The following is a 24,551-nucleotide window of genomic DNA, read 5'->3' on the forward strand; positions in this document are numbered from 1 at the left end:
TTTGTGACTTTAAATGATCTATTCTAACCTAGGGTATGATGCGAGACAATAATGAAGACTGAGAACACAATTTGTCATATTTGGTGTCAATTTGTAGTGAAATTTGATCAAGAAAACAAATCTGAGGGTAATTTTTTGGTTGCAGACCAATTTTTACAATTTTCCCATGTAAGGCACAAAAGATCTGATGAATGTTTACATTCAGCATAGTTTCAGATGTCACAGTGACTTCCTGCTGTGCATGGGGGAATTTCTTGTCTCTGGCACTCCATGAACAATGACTTTGAAATTGGTTTGTTGTACACAGTGTTGGGACAACATCAAAAGTTCAATTTTTCATATGAAAACTTAATCCTTTTGCACCCAGAAAAGCTTTCATTGTAAAATTGCCAGTATTTATATTTTGAAGCAAGTGGATGTGTTGTGTGTGACTTCCTTTGTTCTCTAAATTGGCCCATACATTGTTTGTTTACTTTGAATTCACTGGACTAAGAAAGATCATGGAGCATAGCTCAGTTTAAGTTGGTTAATTTTATAGAGGGAATGATGGGTCAGGAGGAAAACTAAGGGGATAAAGTTTTTCATCTTGTATTGAACTTTTGATGTTGTCCCTAAGTTATTGAACTCATGACAAAAGGAACATTATATTTTGGGGGTAACTTTTTTCTTTTTGTCTCTTTTCTTTTGGAATCACCCATTATAAATCTCAAAAACAAAACTGTAAATATAAATCTGGTATTTTGGGAGGTCATTGGTTGTTTTGAGTCAAATATTAACTCCCAGAATAAATTGCCTAGGTTAATTTAAACTTGACTTGTAAACAGCTTGTATTTTTGTAATTAAAACCAAATATTATGTCTTGTTCAATATCTTGCTGAAAATATGACAAAATTTACATTCAGTATATTTCTATAAATATTTTTCACTTTTGATAAAATTTTGAAACATGTCTATTCTAAAATTCAGAATTAAGAGTTACAAATGTCACTGCAATGGATTTTTGGCACTGCTGTAGGTATTTACATGTATATTACAGGTACTGATCAAATTTGTCACATACAAGTATCTGGATTTTGTATCTACAAGTTGTTTTCTGATATATATAAGTATTAAAACCCATTCTGCAAAAAATGTGAGCGTCACCTTCTCATTGACTGTATTTTTATAAACTGTATTTGATCACTTTTTGAAGCTTCTCTTGTCCTCCTTAAAGAAGACCCCTCTAGGTTTATATGAGATGAATGACCATGTAATCAGTTAGGCAGTGTGTCGCTATAGATCACCATGTGCTTATCACAGAGGAGATATTTATTCAGAATTTTGTAACCGACTGAACACTGTCTTTGAAAACATATCTACAACAAGAACAAAAGCACATTTTTTCATTTTTTCACAAATTATGGGTTGTTTTGATTGTAGCCAATACTTTGCGGTCACAACCATTTTGACGCCACTTTAATAAATTTGCAATGTTTGGTATATTGAGTGACTGCCAATGTTGGTTGTCAAATACTATAAGATTGCATGTAACTTGTAAGGACACTAGAAACCACTGAGCAATTATTCTGATTATCTTGGAATATTCAGGAATTATTGTTAAGAAAACCAAGTGAAATAATGTAAAATAAATAGAATGTCATAATGTTTGAGTTTTGCAAATATTAATGCCATAAACGTCCACGACTAGAGAAAGGGTTTTCATCCACAATCTACTCTCTTGTATGTCATTATATTGGACCTCCTCAAAAACAAGGATGTCATAGGAAGTCAAACAGCATCGGTCACCTGATTTAAAGGAAAGGGTGGGCAAGCATGATTTTAACACCCAAGTCTCCAAAGCATGGTTATAAAATACATGTCATTTTTGCCAACCACAAGTTATGCCTTTTAACAAAAATCCAGGGGGAAAAAGCTACTTCCTTAGGGCTTCATAGTCAGTGGGGAAAGCTACATGAACAAACCATTTTTGCTGCGGTTACATCCTGCTCTATTGACCCTATAACACATATACTGTTGACTGTATATCTGCATATCTATTGATTACATACATATCTGTAACAACAACGGTTTACTCTACAAGGGCTCCGGAGCTCTCGCCCATACACTATGAAGCCCTATGGAAGTAGCTTTTTAGTCCCCACAGACAAAGTCCTGGGGACTTACCGTTTGGGTCATGTCTGTGTGTGCGTGCGTCCCTCAATCCGTGTGTCTGTCTGTCCGTCCGTTCACGCAGATATCTCAGACATGCCTTGGTCAATTTCTTTCAAACTTTGCACAAGGATAGTACTTACCCTATGGCATACAGATGCACGTCGTTGGTTTCATGTTACAATCAAAGATAGCCGCCTGGCAGCCATTTTTTTTACGATTTTTTCACGTTTAGCGCTATAACACAGACATGTCTTAACCAATTCTTTCAAATTTGGTACAAGGGCATTGATCTATGTCATACATATTCATGTTAGGTTTTGTTGTGATATGATCCAAAATAGGTGCCTGGCGGCCATTTTGTTACAATTTTTTTGTGTTTTAAGCCATACATGTTCATTGTAACACAGATGCGTCTCAACCAATTTTTTTCAAATTTAATACAGGGGCATTGATCTTATGTCATACATATGTGTGCTGATTTTTGTGATGTGATCCAATATATGGCGGCATTGCGCCCATTTTGTTATGATTCTTCATGTTATAAGCCATAAGTCAGTCTGGTCTCAAAAGATTTCTTTCAAATTTGATAAAGGGGCATTGATTTATGCCATACATGGCCATAGCCATTTTGATGCAATTTTTTTTCACGTTTTGAGCCATAACTCAACTGATTTCTTTTAAAATTGTTACAAAAACAGAGACCTTTGTCATACATATGCTTGTGGATTTGATAATTCAAATGGACATTGTCTTCTGCATACGTACAAAGATCTGTGTTATACATATGCACATGATTAATTTTATGCAATTCGATCACACTGTCCTGTTCAAAAGCAGCTCACCAAGCCTTTGTCATGTTGCAGCCTATCAAGTTGTGTGTCCACAGTTGACTGAGACTATAGCAATGTGTGCCCCCCCCCCCATAGCAACCCAACAAGATGTGTGTTCACATTTGTATAGCAGCCCACCAAGTTGTGCACATGTCCACAGTTGTATAGCAGCCTATCAAGTTGTGTGTCCACAGTTGTATAGCAGCCTACCAAGTTGTGTGTCCACAGTTGTATAGCGCAGCCCACCAAGTTGTGTGTCCACAGTTGTATAGCAGCCCACCAAGTTGTGTGCCCCAGTTGTATAGCAGACCACCAACATTGTGTGTGTCCACAGTTGTATAGCAGTCCACCAAGTTGTGTCAACAGTTGTATAGTAGCCCACCAAGTTGTGTGTCCACAGTTGTATAGCAGCCTACCAAGTTGTGTTCCACAGTTGTATAGCGCAGCCCACCAAGTTGTGTGTCCACAGTTGTATAGCAGCCCACCAAGTTGTGTGCCCCAGTTGTATAGCAGACCACCAACATTGTGTGTGTCCACAGTTGTATAGTAGCCCACCAAGTTGTGTGTCCACAGTTGTATAGCAGCTTATCAAGTTGTGTGTCCACAGTTGTATAGCAGCTAGCCTATCAAGTTGTGTTGTCCAAAGTTGACTGAGACTATATAGCGATGTGTGTCCCCGAAATAGCAATTCCAACAAGATGTGTGTTGACCGTTGTATAGCAGCCTATCAAGTTGTATGTCAACAGTTGAAAAGCAGCTCACCAAGCTTTTGTTATGTTGCAGCCTATCAAGTTGTGTGTCCACAGTTGACTGAGACTATAGCAATGTGTGCCCCCCATAGCAACCTAACATTGTGTGTCCACAGTTAATATAGCAACCCAACAAGATGTGTGTTCACAGTTGTATAGCAACCTATCAAGTTGTGTGTCCACAGTTGACTGAGACTATAGCAATGTGTGCCCCAGTCAGCAATCTTTGTAATCTGTTGAATTTATGACAAAATTAGTTCAGATACCTTTTTTGGGCAATTTCTGTCAGTTTTGGTCAAAAATAGGTTTCTCCGAAAGTACAAGTACAAACGCTTTGGAATTCAATTTTTAGGATGTCAGAGTTATCCTTATTGTAACTAACCAATATCATGTCGAAAATACTAATGATGTATCTTTGAGGCAATTTTTCTCATTTTTGGTTTTAAATATTTGATTACAAAATACACCAATCCAATTACTTTTAATTTTGGTTTTACTTTTGAATTAGTTTGTGGGTTTCTGAGAGTATTCTCTAATATATGAAAAGTAAATATTAAGGTGGTTGGAAAGGCTAGAGCGTCAGGTATAAATTTCAAAAAAACTATTAAAATATAAAAGTAGTCAACATTCTCTGTGGAATAAAAAAAACTAGACATTTGGGCACAAAGGCATTGCAGAGTTACAGCCTGTTAAAACTTCTGAAAAACTGACCAAATAAGAAGAAGTTTGGGAGTCCTATAGTGTATTAACTATGGTAGAGGTCCCCTAGCTTTTAATAAAATGTTTGAAAAGGGAAAGTCATTATTTGCTGTTTTCAGGAAACTTTGACAAGGCGGTGCTGGCATTCAGAGTGAGTGACTGCTATTGTTAATGCATTTTTAGATTCTTTGAGTGTCAAAGAGGTGTCAAAAGTGAGATTAACCAAAAAATCTGCTCTATGACTTCAAAAGAGGGGTGCAAATATGGCTTGTTTTCAACATTTTTGACAGAATAACAGTTTTCCTACATAATTGTACACCAATTTAATCCAACTTTGAAATGAGATATGGATATGGAATTTTTACAGCCTATTAACAAGGTTACATATAAGATTTGTACGGCACAATTTTCCTGTATTCGAACTACTTTTTGAAAAATCACATTTTGAAATTTGAAAGAATTTTTAATAATTTTTTGATACATAAACCCATGTAAAATCATAAAAACAAATTTTATTTACAAATCCTGCCGTACAAATCTTACAATAAATAGTGTCAACATATTTATAACTAATTTGGTAATATTAATACTATCAAATTATTATTAAATTCAAATATGTAAAAAAAATATGAAAAATTAAATTTTAATATTTACTGGTGTCATATTTCAAAATCATGGCTACAAATATACCATTTTTATACTCTTTGGAGAAAATACTAACTAAGGGAGTTATCCTGAAAATTTGAACTAAATATCTTGATTCTAACACTTGAAACTTGACATTAACTCTGAGAAAAGAATTGGTGCAAAAATAGCCTTTCCAACCACCTTAAAAGTGTAGTTTTTGGACGATATTATCCTTGATATTTTTAATTTAAATTTTATGCAGCTTAAAACAATATTTGCCATTTAATTAGGTGGCAGCTGTGAGTAATGTTTACACAGAAATTCCTGGCTATAAATAGACTGGTGTTCTGGTCATGTAAACATAGGTATAGATAGTCCAGAAAAAGTTTCAAATGAAGAAAATCTTGGGGAAAATTTCTTGATTGCTCTACTTTAAAAGTAATTTATGTTGTAAGTTTAGTGAAATATGCAATCATAGCTGAACAACTCAACTCACACAGAGCAAAATTTAGCATATCTTAGGAATACCTTACAGTAGATATTTTAATCCAAACTTTAAATTTACAAGGAGTTTTCAAATTACAGATTATAAGTACATGTATTTACTCTTTAGTGATTCAAATGTGAACTAACGCCGTATCATTGGCGGTATTTTTTTGTGTTTAGCGCTGTTACACCAGGGCTCGAAATTCCTGGTAGCCCCGCGTCCACAGACTACCAGTTCTTGCCTGGAGGCTACCAAGTGTCACAGCTGGTAGCCCATTTGGGCTACTGGAAGTCTTTGGCTTTTTACATTGACTGAACACCAAGGTGGCCCGCTTGTATATATATTGATACATTTTGAGAAAAAAGAACAATAACACCATCAGCAATAGTTATTTACTACATACAATGTATCAAAATGATGAAAGGATAGTTTTGAAAAGCCAGTGATCTTGATAGTGTGTACCGCAGTGCGCGTACTCATGTCTGTATTTTGACTACACATGGACGTCTCTGGGCCTCACCATTATTTTAGGAGGGCCCGTAGCATACAGCTGAGCTGAGTGGCATGGCACGATCAAGTCGCCCTTTGAATATTGACCCTAACCTCTCTAAAAAATATGGATTTAGCTTTCATTTTAGCAAAAATCATATTCAATCACAAATACTTTAAACTTTTGGGATTTTCAAACCTGTAAGCTGGTGATCAGTGATGGACTTTGCAGCAGGAAGGACTTGACCCCTCATTTGCATGTTATAATCAGACATGACCTCAAAGTAGTTATCTACATGTATTGATCCCTTGGTTTTATCTTATTTGAAATTTAATAAATTAATTGGAAGATGATTACAGTATTCTTATTGAAATCATGAGGCAAAATAAAATTCCAAAATAATGAGAAACAATGAACTGAAGTGGTCCCAGCTTTGATGTTAGTACTTATCATGTAATTTTGTAATCCTAGACAATCAACAGTGGATAGATCGAATGGGAAATTTGTATATGACTTTGTGATAGCCAAACACTGAAATAATTGTAACTAATTGTGAATTACCAGTTCATGCATGGAATTGAATTATTTATCCAAAGAATAACTGGCCTGGGTTAGGTTTTGTTTAAAAAAACATGTATATGTAATATTGTATTTACCTTAAAATATTAAAGCAAGGTCTTTGGACAGGCCTCACCTAAGAAGTTTTGATTCATAGAATAGAGCTTCTCTAAATACCTGTCTTTGTACTTCTGTAGTTTTGTCTGTCAACTCATTCAAACCAAATGATAAGAGGGAAACATTTTTGTGATTAACTTAGGTTTGATACATTCTTGATAAATATACTGCAGCTACAATATGAATACATTTATCTATAGGAATTGTTTTCCAATGTTATTATTTAATAGTAATTGTTTGCTTTTAATTGATTTTGTTTATTTGTAAGTGTTGCAAATGCAAAAAAACAGTGTCTATGTTATCGATGCAAAAAGATTCAAACAAAAATATGATTGCAAAAAAAAAATGAAAAAGAAAAATATGGGCTACCAGTTATTTTTGCTGGGCTACCAGTGTCAAAATTGGTAGCCCACCTGGACTACCAAGTAAAAAAACGAATTTCGAGCCTGAACACAGACATGTGTCAACCAATTTCTTTCAAATTGGGTACAAGGGCATTGAATAATGTCATTCATATGCATGTTGATTTTTGTGTGATACCATCCAATATGGCCGCCTGGCAGCCATTTTGTTATGATTGTTTGTGTTTTAAGCAAGAACTCAGTCATGTCTCAACCGATATCTTTCAAATTTTATAAAGGGGCATTGATTTATGCCATACATATGCATGTTGGCCATAGCCATTTCGATACAATTTTTTCATGTCTTGAGCCATAACTGATTTCTTTCAAAATTGGTACAATGAATAGACCTTTATCATACATATGCATGTCTATTTGATAATTCGAATGGACATTTTCTTCTGCATACGTACAAAGACATTGACCTATGTTATACATATGCACATGATTTATTTTTATGATTCAATTCATTGAATCACACTGTCCTATTCATTGATACATCAACATGTTTACAGTCACAGTAGACTACTACCACACACGTTCATTTCCCTGTCCCATTATAACTGATATCCCAAGTACAAGTGGGGACTACGTCATTGACAACGACTTGTAAAAAAACACCTTACCCCGAAAAAATTGCAACAAAAAGGTGTCTCAATGTTTTTTTCTAGAGTTAAATCTGCTTAATAACATTAAAGGTCTACCAAAATCTGACCACTGGAAAGGTTTTATTTTCGAGCTGGTGTCCAAGATGGCCGCCATAACTGGAGAATACTTTGTTTTCACTGGAATTAATTTTTCCTCACAACAAAAACTGTGGACATAACTTTGATTTAATGTTCACTCTTTCTTGATGCTGTATGTGTACAGAATAGAAATAAAAATTTCACTTGGATTTTATTTTAGCGGAAGAATGAGTCTACATGTAGTGAAAATAGTGAAAATAAGTTCTTAGTGAAAATAGTCATGTAGAAGTTACGACAATGGCTAATAATTTTAGTTCTAAATTAAAACTTGTACATCTACCTGTACCTTAATTTTGTGGAATTATCTTACCATCTTCTATTTTTAATTAATATTTGGCTTTAGATGACCTTAAGTGACCTACCAGTATACCAAATTGAAACATGCAATAATAATCTTTACGGCCCTGATACAGGTTTTGCGGACCGAGGTCGTGCGGCGGAAGGGCCCGAGCGTGCGAGGGCCCGTAAGCCGTACGACCGAGGTCCGCAAAACCCGTTTCAGGGCCGTAAAGGTTTTATCATATACTTTATAGAATATTTTTAAAATGTTGAAAGAATATTTTAGGGATAGTTTACGCAGGTGGGACTTAAAAATTAAATATTTATTCCCAATTTTTTAAAATGATCGGGAAGCCTTAGCACTCTCGTCTTCTGCGGATCGATATGTCATTTGTTTATGTATCAATGTTCTAGAACGCGTGCGTGCTTACAGGGATTGGCTGCATGAACGTCACTCTACTTCAACTCTGAATTTTTTGAATGACGTTGATTGGATAATTTGTGGATAATCACCGCTCTACTTACGATAACCCTCAAAGAAAACATTAACTGGATAAAGTCGGCATTATAATTTCCGAAAACAGCTCTAAAACATTTCTTAAAATAGGGTTTCCGACAAAATTCTGCGATGCGGTTCCCCACATGCACGCGCTGTCGCGTTTTGAAATAGATTCGGCTGCACGCGCTTTGGCGTTCTTAAATAGATTCGAAGTACGACGCGCACATCCAATATGGGGACGCCGGGCCGGGGCGTGATAAGTAAAAAAACTGCACGGTTGTGAGGGCGCTTTTTCCCATAGGTTAACACGGGCGCGCAAAATCAGGTATATGATAAGACTGAACAGAAACACAGACAATATACTCCTCATTTTCAGTACCATGCTAATGATTAAAAATTCCTGTTAAATGTGAGGGACACTGCATTTTTGGCTGTATTTTTTTATTTTTCTTTGTTTTTTTTTGACAAAAATATTTGCAGACAAGGCGTCAGAGGGCATCTCCAGAAATCACTCCATATGACCAAGCGCAGAGTGTGTCACGAGAGGTGCTGACCTGCCAAAGGAGGGGCGGTTCGAAGTACGTTTTATAAACACTGTTAAAGGTGAGACACCAATACGACATCGTTAACAAACTTGTTTTAAAAGATTTGATGAACCTGAAAGTATATGAATTCAAATAAGCAAAATTTCCAGAAACCAATAGTTTGACTGCTTTTAAGTTTGTTTGCAAGGTCCTTTGGGAATTCTTATTGTGAAAATATAGAATATTTTCTGCAGTTGTCATCATTTTCTAACATATTTCTATCACATACTATTTATGCAGTGGAAAACAAGTTGGTATTTAACCAGTTTAACTGCTGTGGATATGAATGTTTACACACAGTTCTACATTTGCCTGACAGTTGTGTAAACATTGATAAATGTTTTTGTGTGATTGGTTTAGTTTTATTGAAAAATGTCATTAGCTGCCACAGCTTACACCAACCCAATTCCCAGTTTCTTGTTCAACTCCTTAAAACGTGTTTAAGGTAGTGACTCAGGTTCCTGGACACATATATTTTCAATAAAAAATTCACATGAAAAGCGGGACCTCACACCCAACATGTGGTACATTTTCTGTTTGGTCTATATTTGAAGTAGGTAAAAATTGTGTTTAATTGTCAAAACATGCATTTGTATGTTTGTTTAAGGCAAAAACGTGTGAATTTGAGTTTTTCACTTAAAAAGTATAAGTAAGAATTGGCAGCACCCCTGAGTGGTCTGTTTACGGCACTAGACATCTGGGTATACTGGGGAAAAAAACGTGTTTTGGATTTTTGAAATTCGCTTTTGTTTCTGCACAGTGAGCCTTTGAAGTGTGAACTGTCAGATTTTCACATAAATTATCGGCTTTTGTTCACGTTTGTCAATTTATCATCACTTTTGGGGTGTTTATCAAAAATCTAAAACACGTTTTTCAGGTCTATTCATGAAATGTTTACATGCAAAGAATTTGGGGAATCCGCCCACGCGTCGCTGACTTATACCCATTTGAAGGGGTGCATACATAGCAAAAAACGGAACTGATGAGATGACCAACCCTCGATGCTCTAAAAATTTTGTAGGCCTAGTCGGCCTATAACTAACTTTCTGTTGTGACGGGACAAAGTCTCTAGCATCGGCTGCGTCCCTACCCAACACTGCGTCCTCGTCTTCCGATAAAATCTGACTCATCAGAATTTTCTTGGCAGTTTCGCTTACGTCCATCAGCTCTGTATTTTGCTTCTTTGGCCCCCCGTTTACGTTTGTACACTGCTTATACTCAACCATGTTAACGTTGGAATAGCGTAACACACATGCGCAACAAAGTGCGCAGAAATTTACATAAACTCCTTGAAGGTATTACAATAACGCTGGAAGTAATCCGGACTGTTAAAACAAAAAGAAAATAATGACTCCCGCAGTGGTTAGAAGGCCGTGTTTTCACTAAAATTACAGACATTTCATAGTAAACTGTTACCTCACAGTTTTCTCTTATATGAAGATCATATTTCAGGAGTTCAGAATGTAAAATAATCACAAATGAACTCCTGAAATATGATCTTTATATTAGAGAAAACTGTGAGGTAACAGTTTACTATGAAATGTCTGTAATTTTAGTGAAAACATGGCCTTCTGTTGACATTTGAATTTTAGTCCAGACTAAAAGACATTTGTCAACAATTACAATGTTCATTGTACATGGGCTGTGTTGATAAGCTGGAAACTTGACATTTCCACATGTTTTGAGGAAGGAGTTGAACAAGAAATTGAACAAGAACTGAAATATATACCTAGACAGTGTTCTGCCGAGGCCGCGCCCTTGAGGGATTCCCCCCCCCCAACTGAAATGTTACAAAAACAACATCGACAGGTCGCAAGACACAGTCTTCATATGCCCCAGCCAATCTGCAATAGAAGCATTTGTCCATGCCTTATCTTTCTCTTCCCAGTATCAGCTTATGGAGCTGACCTGAGATGTGATGTAACCATAGCAACGTCTTATTTGCATGCTTTGAAAGACCTGTTTTCATTGGCTTGATAAGTTTGGCCCAATCACTATCTTGTTTCATTTCGCACTCATCTCAACATGTGAGAAACAAGTGAAGGGAAAATGGCTTCGTGCATGTGATGATCTGAAGTGCAGTGTCTGAGCAACACAAAATTTTTTTTTTCCCTACAGGCAAGGGTGTGTTTGCAGTCCGAAATTTCAAAAAGGGGGTTATTTGATGTGGTATGATGGAGAGAGGTTGACTGGAAAAGAGGCTGCTGAAAGAGAGGATGTTTATGACCGAACAGGCGATGGATCATACATGTATTTTTTCAAGGAAAAGGGCAAACAGGTGGTGTAAGTAGAATTTTTTAATTCTTACCTGTGTTTTGTTTCTAAATTACTTGCATTTAGCTTCTCAACGTACATTTGCCTTTGGTAAAGTATCTCAAACTTACACATGTGAAGTAAGTGAATTTAGGTCATTTACTTCGTTTCTCATATTGCTAGGAATCAACTAGTTTTACTACAAATTCTCAAGCAGCCAATATTTCTTCATAGGTAAAAGATGGAGTTTAACACTACAACTGTATTTTTGTATGTATCATTTCAATTTAAGTATTGATGCCACAAGAACAGATACTATTGCCAGATACATCAATGATGAACACAAAAAGCCAAATTGTACAGTGAAGAAGATTGCTGATATGACAGGAACTGAACACCTTTGCCTGTTTGCCATCAGAGACATACATGTAAATGACGAGATTCACTATAATTACGGAGAAGGTTTAGACCTGCCATGGAGAAAGGTATTTTGCTTTATTATAGGAATCACACAATATTGCTTTCTGGTACACAGGAGAAAAAAATCCCCCTCCCTGTAACAGACCCTGAACAGGCCCTAGCACTTTGTGTCGGCAAGGACAGCATGTCATGGTTGTAACAGAGTCTGCTATACAGGTCTGTATAAAGTGCTGTGAGAACATGGCTGTGTAGCTGTGATGTGGACTCTGTGCTGTGACAGGGTCTGCAATTTCTGCCTGTTCCAGCACCTGCATTACAGGACTGTACCAGGGCTCGAAATTAACGGTAGTCTCGAGGCAATTGACTACCAACTTTTCCGTCCTGACTACCAAATTTGAAAAATGGTAGTCAGGTTGACTACTGGTGGAACTCTGGATGCACTTACACAGAACATAGTATTACCTGCATATTGCGTATCATTAACCATATCTATATGGGCCCTAGTTGTATTGATATTGCTAAATTCACGATTCCAGAGTGGTAATAATCTATCTTTAGCATGGTCTTTTTTTTTTCCAAAATTTACGCGAAAATCTACGTCTTCAAACTGCATCAACACTGGGAGTCATATGGGTATAATCGCTGACTCGGTGTCAACCGGTACCCTTGCCTGCGATTTAGACTTTAGGCGGGCAGTGAACAAACCGTCCTAAATTTCGCAACATTCTAGAGGTTGATTTTGTTTCAGTGCAAAACATCCTGACTACCAAGTTTCTCCTGTTGACTACCAACTTCTGAAAATGGTAGTCAGCTTGACTACTATCACGAAAAGTTAATTTCGGGCCCTGTGTACACATGCAATTATAAGAACCATTAGCAAATAAAATGGCCAATTTTACTGAAAATGTACACCCCTGAAATCTTGATAAAAATTGTCAGAAGCTGTATCTCAGGCCCTGTAAAATCAATACTGACACACCACAATCCATACACCTGTGTTTTCAGTCCTGTGGCCACAGCACTGGATCATACAGTCAGAAAGTACACCACACTGACCAATCAGACTAACTGTAATCTGCCTGTGGTTTTCTTGTTGTGTATGTTTGTAATGCAAGTTTAATCTACAATTACTTCAGTGTCAATAGTCATGGAGAAAAATAATTACCTACTTTCCAGTTCTACCCACCATTTTGAATTGTTTTTCTATTATTGTTAGGGACCACATCAAAAGATTGATGTCTGATAAAAAATTTAATACTCTAAGTTTGGGGTGGGGGGTTTTTGACCCCTAGAAGTTTTCCATCAGACAAAATCAAAAATTCTTTAAATTACATATTTTTATACCATTTGTGGAAAAATCCAGAAAACTCAGAAATGAACAGAAATAAATGTTTTTTTTTTTTATAATATTTGGGTATATATCATATATCAATACCATATATGTGTGATAGTGTAGTTTTCTATCCTGGTTATGGTTTAATTATGAATGGAGTTGTCACAATAAGGAAATAATGGGAATATATTCTCAATTAAGTTAGGGGGGGGAGGGTTTGGAGCAAAACTTAAAGAATTAAGTTTTTATCAGACATCAATCTTTTGACGTGGTCCCTTAGGTAGGGTCAACAGGTAAACTTGGTTAAATTTAGCTATAGACCTCTTGACCTCAATTCAAGACATATGAACGCTGACATATGACGCTGCTTGTCCTAATCAGATAACTGACTATTTCTCATCACCCCAGAATCATAAGCTAATAAAATGGCTTTCTTTATAATAACTGATGTATACATCACTCAACTGACACATTTATGCGGCATTTAATCTTACCTGTAATGAAACAGTATGTGCTAACAGGGATTACCCTGGCTGCTCAAGAACTGCATGAGATAAAATCCTTTATGAAAAAAACGGTGAGAGAATTTTAAACTCGTAGGGATCTCGTGACGGTAAGTGACCGGGAGTTAAATATGGCAGTGTTCTGTACTTCACAAGCACAAGATGAGCGACATAAAAATATTCACAAAACAAAAATATGACTAGTACAAAAAATTATTACAACATAAACACACCAAAATATCAAAGAATTTCATGATGAAACAACATAAACACCAATAGATTCCTGGGGTATAACATTATGAAACACAGTTGAGCATACACTGGACATTCTAGACATTGTAAAAATAAAAAGATATAAAAATATACAAATAGAATCTATAATCACATATTAAAAACATTTCACTAAATAATTCAGAGTGGATACAACTTTGATATTGATCATATATTTCATTGACAAAAAAACTCACAGATTAACACAAACCAAGAGAGACACCTAGAAAATACCCTGGTTACTTTATAGAAAATCACCAACTGAAAAAACTAGCATTCAAAGGTCAATTGAGAATTGAATTTAAAAGTTCAAAACACACAAACAAGCACTCGTTTTTAGAAATTTGATGGTTGATGCTGTATCTCAAATCATGTCACTATGGATCAATACTGCCTTTGTCTACTATTACTAATTACTGCCCCCGTCCGTCACAGTATATGCACTGCCCATAGAGAAATAACTAAGCTCCAAAAAGGCGATCAAAACATGGTCCACCTTCCAATCTCTCATTAGCGGCCACCAAAATTGATTCTGATCACAACAGTTGAAAAAACTGGTAATGGTCGCGGTCAAAATGTCAAAATTAAAGAATCAGAGTTTGTTTTTCACGCTATTTTTCAAAAATTGGCCAAAACTTGAGTCCACTGAAGGCATACACACTGCATATAAAATTGTGAAGCACACGAATCTCGTATTATAACGTAGCCTACACTCGGAATGTATGCAATGGTGTGGCGAGCAAGGCACTTCGATGTATCAAATACCTGTTTCTACAGATTAAAACTGCAATTTATCATGGGCAGCCAAATGCCATGACATTATTTGATACTAAGACATCGACTGACTATGAAACCGATCAGTTAATTTAATGACGGTGCTTATGATGGCGTTATCGGAAGGTAGGACCATCTCAGGGAATCCGTCTAATCTCACCAAGGCTAAAGAGTACAAACAACACAACCCGTGCAACACCAAATATAATGTAAAAATAGGAAAAGTTAGCCTGTGGAATGCTTTCCATGTATACCTATAAAATGCACCATCGTCGAGGAACGTTTTGGGCTAGTAGTAGTAGTGTAGTATGGGTATCGCAAGCCCACAAGTTTGAGTCCAGTACACAGCAGCCGACTTTACTGAACAGAAATTTGAAGTTGGTCTGAACATCACCAATACTCGTCAATTTTCTGTCCTTACTAGCGGAGGTGGTTCTAGTGAAGGAGTAACTGAAGTACGATAATCTAGATAGTGCATTTCGTTCGCACTACAACTCGTATGGGAAATGAGTTCCTCAAAAGCGCCATTTTGCAGCAGTGACAACACGCTGTACATCAGCAACAACCCTTGCTGTCTTGACTCCATTGATTTGTCAATGAGCGTATAACTTCCCCATTGACAACCAATCACATACGCTGTTTGAAATAGGTAACTCTTGGCATGTTTTAGGTACAGAACCACACCGAATCTTGCGTTAAACTTATGGTTCAAGCCTGTACCGGTATAGCGCTCTTTACGGCGACAGAATATACATGGTTCTGTACTGAATACTGGTAAAATATTACTGATAAATTTAGATCGCGTATATGTATCCCTGGCTAATATGTCTTTAAGTCAATTTTATGGTTACCATCCAATAATAGATTTTATCACAAATTTACTAATAATGTAGTATTTGAAATATGTTTTTGAAGCCCCCCCCCCCTCCCCCAACTAAAATATTTGAAGGGATAACAGCGTGTAGAAAACAATGAATCATTGGATATCTCTCCAGCTACTGCGTTACATCTGGATCCAAGCTTTACATGACTTAACATTACAACAAACAAAATCAAATACAGTTGAATGAAACTAATGAAATTGTTGTCTTTCCACAGGAGAAAACTGTGCTGGACCCGTTATCTGCTGTTTCTCAAGGTTCAGACGCTGTATCTGGAGCCAAAGATGCTGCTGTTTATCAAGGGTCAGACGCTGTATCTGGTGTCAAAGGTGCTGCTGTTTCTCAAGTGTCAGACAGCTGTATCTGGAGCCAAAGATGCTGCTGTTTCTCAAGGGTCAGACGCTGTATCTGGAGCCAAAGATGCTGCTGTTTCTCAAGGGTCAGACGCTGTATCTGGAGCCAAAGATGCTGCTGTTTCTCAAGGGTCAGACGCTGTATCTGGAGCCAAAGATGCTGCTGTTTCTCAAGGGTCAGACGCTGTATCTGGAGCCAAAGATGCTGCTGTTTCTCAAGGGTCAGACGCTGTATCTGGAGCCAAAGATGCTGCTGTTTCTCAAGTGTCAGACGCTGTATCTGGTGTAAAAGGTGCTGCTGTTTCTCAAGGGTCAGGCGCTGTATCTGGAGCCAAAGATGCTATGCTTGTTGGTACAAATTTGACCAGTCAGGAAATGGTGAGTAAATGATAGTTTCTGATGCAAGACACACATGTTTCTTGTCATTTAAATAGAATGCTGGTATGTATGGCATTTGCTATGTTTCTCTGTCAGAACTGATTTATTTGTCAAATAAGGTGCCAAAACATGCAAACTAGACTAGGTTTTATTTTTGTTGATAAAATGTAACAATTATTCATAAGAGGTCGTATTATACATGAATCCTGCATATTTGACACAAAAAGGAACACTCAGGTGTAACTGGCGAGTTAGGGAGTCCTGTGACGTAATCACAGGAGGATTAAAGGGGAAGTAAAGCTCTATATCTTGCAGTTAAGGAGCCTGTGGAAAGGATATCCCGATAGTCACTGGATAAGTATTCTGATAACAGAATTAATTTACATATAAATTTAAATTTATTTCATTTAAATTTATGTTGATCATTGGCGATTTAATTTGACCTGAGTATGAACTGGTCAAAAGCTTGTGGTGTACCATCTCTGGAGGTGCTTTATTAGTCCCTGCGGACAACGTCTGGCAGGAACTTATAGATTGGGCCTTACTGTCCGTCCGTCAGTGGCCATTTCTCAGACACCCCTGAACCGATTTATTTCAAACCTAGCACAAGGATAGAGCCCTTCACCATACAGATGCAAGTCGATTAGTTTCGTGCTACGATCCAATATGGCCGCCGGCGGCCATTTTGTTGCCATTTTTTCATGTTTTTGAACAATATCTCAACTGTCCTTGAACTGATTTCGTTCAGTGTTGGTACATAGATAAAGTACAATGGTATATATATATACATGTCAATTTTTTTCACGATATGATCCAATCTGGCAGCCATTTTGTTGCGATTTTTTCAAGTTTTTGGACCATAACTCAACTGTCCCTAGAATGATTTTGTTCAGTGTTAGTACATAAATGAAGTACTATGGAATTTTTGTCACCCTATGATTCAATATGGTCTCTGGGTGGCCATTTTGTTGAGATATTTTCATGTTTTTGAACTATATTTCAGCTGTCCCTGACCAGAGTTCATTCAGACTTGGTACACAGGCATTGTATTTTAGTGTCCATGTGCATATCAATTTGTTTTGTAATAATATCCAAGATTGCAAAATTTTGTCTTTTAGCCATAAATGAATTATCCCTGAACTCAATTCAAAGTTGGTACATGGAGATGTATTATAGTGTGCATGTGTAAAAGTTTATAGTCCAATGAGATCCAATATAGTTAGTGTGATGTGATTCAGTATGTGCTCCAGATGGCCATTTAGTTGTTTTTGCTATGTAATTATATATATGTCTCTTATGCTACCTGTAGAACTATGAAAGAAAATGCATAAGTCCAGAGAGCACACTGGAACCAATGACTGTTGTTTGCACAGGATAAACAACCAGTGATAGTGCAGGCACAATTGACTGCTCTAGTGTTTATCCTGTACAAACAATTCAGTCACTGGGTTCCTTCCTGTTAATGATATGAAGACAATTAAGTGTGTGTAAGAAAAAACACTTCGAAATATCTCCTGCAGTTGCTTTTGATCAATACATGTGACTGTTTTGCTACCTATAGAAATATGAAAGAAAATGCGTGATCTACCAGGTCAGAGAGTATCTGTAATGTGCAAATGTGGCATGCATATATCACATATACTATAAGTGCATCCAGCCAAATGAATAAGAATATTCAAGAAATAATATCCAGTGACTAATGAATCATGACATATATGCATGCGTGAATTTTTTTAGTCACGGTACAGTTTTAAGAAAAGGGCCACCTTTTCCTTCATTTTGAGCACTAACCCAACATGTCACAGCCACTTTGGTTCAAACTTACTATAGGGCTGTATAATGTGCAAATGAATTCTCATTGAAGTATGGTTCAAAATGCCTGCCTGGTAGCCATTTTATTCAGAAGTATGGAGCCCCAATTCAGACGTGCCTCAGCCAATTTGGTTCAAACTTGGCACAGCGTTATGACCATGACATGCATGTTCTAGGAAGTTTTGTCGTGATATAATAGAAAATGACTGCCAGGTTGAAGGCCCTCAGTATATGTCGAAAATCATATCAAAGTTCCAAAGATTTAAGCAACATATATTGAACCAGCGGGGACTGTGTCATCGACTGATGACTTGTTGCGTAAATAATGCATTCTCCTATGACAGATGCATGCCATTTTGAAATGAAATCTGTATGTATGCTTTGTTGACAGGAACTGCTAGAGTATTTTGCAAATGAAATTGGATCAAAGCTGCAATCATCGTTCACAAATGAGACAACACATGTGATTGTCAAAACAGGTAAAGTGCTCAAAAGAAGAAAATATCACCTTTTTAGTTAACAAGAGGAGTCTTTGAATGATAGAATGCTGTTTAGCCTGGTGATTGGATGGTATCTGTAGCCCTAATCTGTGCTTCGCTGGTGCTCATAACGCTTGTAAATTATGAAAAAATGAAAATTTAACAAGATGTGATTGGTCATTTTACCGACAATTTTGCCATTTTTAAGCCCAGATTTTCAGTAGAGAATATTGATCTTTGCATGAAAACCACCCTCACTGGCGCCCAAAAACACACGCATGGGTCAATGATCAACATCACATGACTACATAACCATTGCTACAATAAGCATGCATGAAAAAGTTTCAAGCTCTTCCTATCATTTTATTGTAGTATCAATGCATGGTCTATCAGGTATAGTTTCGAGACACCCAAATATTGTCACATGCTAGCTGTCAACTTACTTATCAGCATACAAATGTCAGATAGGAGAGAAAAGGAAAACGGGTCGGGGAGATCGAAGAGGAATGTTATGAATACTTTCAGTGTTAAAAATAATCGGTGGCAATGGTGGCAAGTTTTTTACCCATTTACCACCAAAAATTCTTGATGGTGGTATTTTTTTGCCACTTGTTTCTGCCACTGAGAAATTTGACGAGACTACATCCAGGCTGTTTTGTCGTATTGTCACGAAATACGAACATGCGATCCAACCATATTATCACTTTAGACTTGCAAAACATTTTATATGGGAGCGCCAGTACCCGTTCTGTTTCTGTACAAAAAAATAAGGTTGCAACATTTTGCACCCCATAAGAAAACATTGCATGAATCAACACATCTTATTGGTTCATTGTGAATTCGTTGCTAGCATGACATCTGGCTTTTTTGCATAGTCTGTAGATCACATCAGACAGTTTATTGAAGAATTGCAATGTAGGATTATTTGACATTTTTCTTTTCAGTTTTGGTCAAATCAGCCAAGGTTTCTCAGCACAATATGTCTTGACAAGATTCCTCCTCACGCGAATAATAGGGAGCCCATTGATATTTTTTCAATTGTATTCACTATGTAATTACCCTAGCATTATGAGCACTGAGAAATGTACATTTATTACATTATTGATGAGGTCTGTTAATCAAAGTTCAATAGATCCTGGAGGAAAGATTTGGCAAAAATAGAAACTGAAATGTATACTGTAGTACTAAGGACATTTTCAAATGTGGGGGAAAAAAACTTTCGCTAAATTATGTTACAGATAACAATACAGTGTGTTTATTCCGTATACTTCTTTTCACAGATTCTAATCTTGTTTGTGAAAGGACGCTTAAATACTTCTTTGGAATTGCAGCACGCAAATGGGTCGTCAGCTTCAATTGTAAGTCTCTTATTAAACATTAACATACCAGTTATTTATCCTTACCATGAGGCGACATATGCAGTTATGAATGCACATGCTAAATTCTTCTGTGTATATATATGCCCTGCCTGGTAATCTACTGGAATACCTCCACAGGGAAGGAAAATGTACATGCAAACTTCAAGGAAGCGTGTATGAAGTTACTTAATTATTATCAGTGATGTGTTTTAAGCTTATAGTCACTATAACAAATGACCCCAAACTTGTTATCTGTAAAATGATACATCTTTTGGGATACAGGCATGCTTACTAGATACATTTATAACACACCATGCTGTTCTGTGATTAACTACATGTCACATGACCATGAAATAGATTATCAAAGTACCTTTGAAGCCACTAGCTCAAAAATGGTGTCATTAAGTGAATACCATCAATAACAAAGTTAAACTAATGAAGGCATTTCATATGCTAAAGGGGTAGGCCGGCTTGCATAGTCTCGCTTGCCAGACCTCGTCACTTCGCCACTATAAAGTGCACCACTGGCGGTAGGACATGTGTGGGCTGATGCAATTCGATGGGGTCTGTGCTACAATTGATTTCCTTATTCCAAGATTTTTATACCACAATGTAATAGTGTTTTCTCTAGGACAGGCGATTGCGTGAATCCCCTATCTAATCAAAATCCCCCATAAAATAATCACTAATGGGCGACTTGTTGCCCTTCTTCAATGAGGTTTTATCTCATGATATACAAAGAGTGTTTGTAGTAAGCATTCCCCTGCATGTTTACTGTCTATGATGTAATATCATACAGTTGATGTAATCTACTATCTGTAGCTATAGTGAAGGGATACAAGCTTGCTTTATTGGATAATTGGTATAAGTGCTATAACCTTAAATTTGGTAATACCTTGTACAAAAGCTTAATTTGCATAATTTATTATAGTCCCCCTTCATTTACAACCAAATCCCATATATTTTGAAGCCAATGGGGGACATTCCCCCCTTTTCTCAAAATCCTGAGAAAACACTCCAATTACATAACTCAATCGGCATTTAAGAAAACAGGTGAACTTATCATATATATTCAATAGGAGGGGCTTGTAAAAATAACTGCCAAAAACTAAATGCGACTTGTGTAACTCACCATGCCAATCAGCTCATCACAAGTGATACACACATGACATGATGTATCACTAATACTAAGAGGGATTCCTCCTAGTTCAAGGGTCATTTGTAATATGTATTTGGTGCTTCATATGCCCAGCCCACATCATTACAGTGGGATGAAGTGATTATCGCCACACCCTCACCTCTTGTGACCCAACTCAGGGCTTCGCAACTCGCCCTGTCCTACCACCAGCAATGCACTTTTTACTGGCAAAGCGACAAGGTCTGTAGTGAGACTAGTGCTTGCACTGCTTTGTCAAGAAATTTGCACAATTACTGTAGTGGAGAATTACTGATGTGCAAGTCAAAATAATATCAGTATGAGCATGTGGTTTGTTATAATGCTTGTTTATTACCCAACATGAGGGTTAACAAAATAGTATGACTCTATTTCCTTTATCGTACAGCCTCAGAGCAATGCTATATTTCTTGTCACCTGACAGACCTTCAGAGTAATTAACAGGCAATTATAGCCCAAACGACAAGTCAAAAAGTGGTAATTACTCTGGTATGACACTCACTATCATTTACAGGGATTCTAGCATGTGTAGAGGAAGGTCGTGTTATCCCCGAAGAACAGTATGAGGTTTGTGGTGATGTGTGTTAATGGACATAACCATAAAGGGCCTCTGAAAGCCAGACTGACTACAAACAAATTACTGTTTCAAGACTATGAAATATGCTGTGTGGGCTCAGTGCTGGGAATAAGTAAAGGTATGTTTCTCCTATCACCTTTGAAACCTCTGCTGGTATATATGCTGGTATTTGTGGGTAATATTCAGTGTTATCAACAAAATGCTGCACATCCTTTCACCACCATGGTTTGGCCCAAGTCCATTGTTATCAATGGTGATTATGGACCTGTTTACAGGGAATTGGGGGTGAACAGGTTAAGATAGTCATGTTGCATACAGGTCAAATACGTTTTTGAAGGACATTTTGCATTAGAGATGAACTGTGCATTGAAGGGAGAATCTTTTGAATTTTATGAAATATTATTCTATTCCTGCGTGTAATAAAATAATTCATGTTTTTTCAGCAAAACCTGGGCATGGGCATATGATAAATTGGTTATTACCCGATATCACCTGTTCCTTGTCTCATATCAGCATGTGGGTTTTACCAGACACTAGACGAAGTCTAGTGTCTGGTACAACCCAAATGACAATCTCAGATATGACACAGGAACAGGTGATATTGGGTAATAACCTCATAGTATCAGCTGTGCATGAAGTTTACAGGCAGTGCCAAACAAAGCATTTGAAAAATATTGAGTTTGAACAGCTAATAGCTATGCATTCTTGCTAACTTAAAATAAAGGATTTTCAGTGGGATCACTTTCACTCCAGCTTTTGGCCATACAAATTTTGACGTGGCCACAAATCGGTATAGGCCCTGAGAACGGAATACTGGCCATGTCTATGAATATTTGGCGTGAACCAGAGGGATAAAAATTCAAAGAGAAAGCTGGTCAGACTGCGAGTAACGCAGGGCTCGAAATTAACGGTAGTCCCACATCCCGGACTACCAATTCCTGTTTCGGGGCTACCATTTACCTAATTTGGTAGTCCACTTGGGCTACCGTGAGTACACGCGTCGTGCAAAACATGCAAAACATCACGGTCACTCAACCATGAAAATACACTGGATAATTGCCCCACACGTATAGTTAACTACACGTGCTGTGTAGAATACATTTTGAACAATCCAATTTGATACACAAATGTAACAATATTTTTATCAGTAACTGTCAAACTAAATCACTCACGTCCAATCAAGATGTCGGGAAAAAAAGGAACATGCGCAAATTTTGTTTTAGGGCTTGCCGCGGCAGCATGTTGCTCTGTGTGTAAGTGTGGAGAATTCAATCATTTTTGAAACATCGCAATTTGTACACATATAAACGTGATCGTGCTAAAATGTTGCTCATTCCAGACATTCGCAGATTTTTTGGAGTGAACATATCGTCATTCTGCACTGCTGTCGAACTTTTACCATCAAAATGAGTCTGTTGAATTATTTTTGTGTATCAGAACAACCTCGCAGTTTGAGTTCGAATATAGTCGCGTCGTCTAACAGCGAACAGGGAGAAACTGCCCCCAAAAGAGCTAAAGTCGGAAGAGTTAGGAAATTTCAGCAGTCAATGAGTCGTTGAATAGAACTGAAAGCTCCAGCTAGACGGGTCCATGCCATGCCGACGTCGACGTAAATGCCAGCAAGACTGCTTTGATAACCTTGTGTGTGAGGGAAATAAACAATCGCTTCAGGTCTTTCGACGAAGACCCCGTGCTCAGAGCCGCGAATGTTTTCAATCCGACTAATTGGCCCCAAGATAATAATGAGCTACGTAATTATGGCCGTGATGATATCATGACCCTGACGCGACATTTTCGCGACTTGTTAGATAGACGTACCGACTTTCGCGAAGATGAGGCATTAGCTGAATGGACTGGTCTAAAAGCTACCGTCAACATGATGTTGCGGCAAATGCAGGTTTGCGGTTTTTAGACGTCTGGCAGCGCATACTTCGCCAAGATCGGGTTGAGTTTTATAGAAATATCGTGTGGCTTGTGAAAATAGTTCTGCTGATACCTATACATACCAGCGAGTGTGAGAGAGGATTTTCCTTAATTGGTCGAATCAAATCAGACTGGCGTGCGGCACTGAACACGGGAACTATGTGTGCGTTGATTAGAATCGCGCTTCATGGGCCAGCTGTCAATGAATTTAATCCGAGCCACGCGATTGACCTTTGGTATCGAGCGGGTCAGCGACTATGTCGTCCTGACTAGCCGACTGCGCACCATACAAATTTGACAATTTAAACTCCATATCTTGCCTGATTCACTGACATGTTTAATTAAAGTGTTTCCCAAATAACAATAAAATACACTGCACTGCTCATGATTATGTAGTACAAAGCATGGTGTATTTTATTAAAAATAATGGCTGACAGATGGCGGGCTACCAGTCCTTGGCTTTGGACTACCAAATTCTGAAAATGGTAGCCCAAGTGGACTACCCAAAAAAAAGTTAATTTCGAGCCCTGTAACGCAAACAAATTATCTCCAATGTAATCCCAAATTCTACACTCGGCTATCCCTCTGGTCAGTCCACAACCACTGCACTGGATAGTTTGATGACCATTGCCCACTGAGGGGCAATCGGCACTGAACAATAGCTGTGTCCGCGGGGACTTATAGATTGGGTCCTGTCCGTCCGCAGCCGTTTCTCAGACACTGGTGAACCGATTTCGGTCAAACTTGGCACAAAGACAATACACTCCGGCATACAGATGCATATTATTTTTATTTCACGATACGATTCAATATGGCCATGTGGCAGCCCTTTTTGTTGCGATTTTT

The 24,551-nt window shown here is 37.5% G+C and overlaps 1 protein-coding gene across 2 annotated transcripts in view; it reads left to right on the forward strand.

The window, feature by feature from the left end:
* LOC139127076 (breast cancer type 1 susceptibility protein homolog) overlaps window positions 1-24,551 on the forward strand; it is a 35,731-nt gene that overhangs the window by 5,761 nt on the left and 5,419 nt on the right. The window contains exons 3-9 of one of the 2 annotated variants that reach the window (XM_070692999.1): window positions 9,114-9,236; window positions 11,336-11,500; window positions 11,763-11,955; window positions 15,869-16,382; window positions 18,586-18,673; window positions 19,954-20,031; window positions 21,720-21,900. In XM_070692999.1, coding sequence (XP_070549100.1) covers window positions 15,936-16,382; window positions 18,586-18,673; window positions 19,954-20,031; window positions 21,720-21,793 — 687 coding nt within the window. In that variant the 5' untranslated portion in view covers window positions 9,114-9,236; window positions 11,336-11,500; window positions 11,763-11,955; window positions 15,869-15,935 and the 3' untranslated portion in view covers window positions 21,794-21,900. Of the gene's footprint in view, window positions 1-9,113; window positions 9,237-11,335; window positions 11,501-11,762; window positions 11,956-15,868; window positions 16,383-18,585; window positions 18,674-19,953; window positions 20,032-21,719; window positions 21,901-24,551 lie in introns of those variants that run through there. The other variant, XM_070692998.1, reaches the window with a different exon arrangement.

The sequence above is a fragment of the Ptychodera flava genome, unplaced genomic scaffold (genome assembly GCF_041260155.1).
Source record: "Ptychodera flava strain L36383 unplaced genomic scaffold, AS_Pfla_20210202 Scaffold_28__1_contigs__length_4768798_pilon, whole genome shotgun sequence".
Lineage (NCBI taxonomy): Eukaryota > Metazoa > Hemichordata > Enteropneusta > Ptychoderidae > Ptychodera > Ptychodera flava.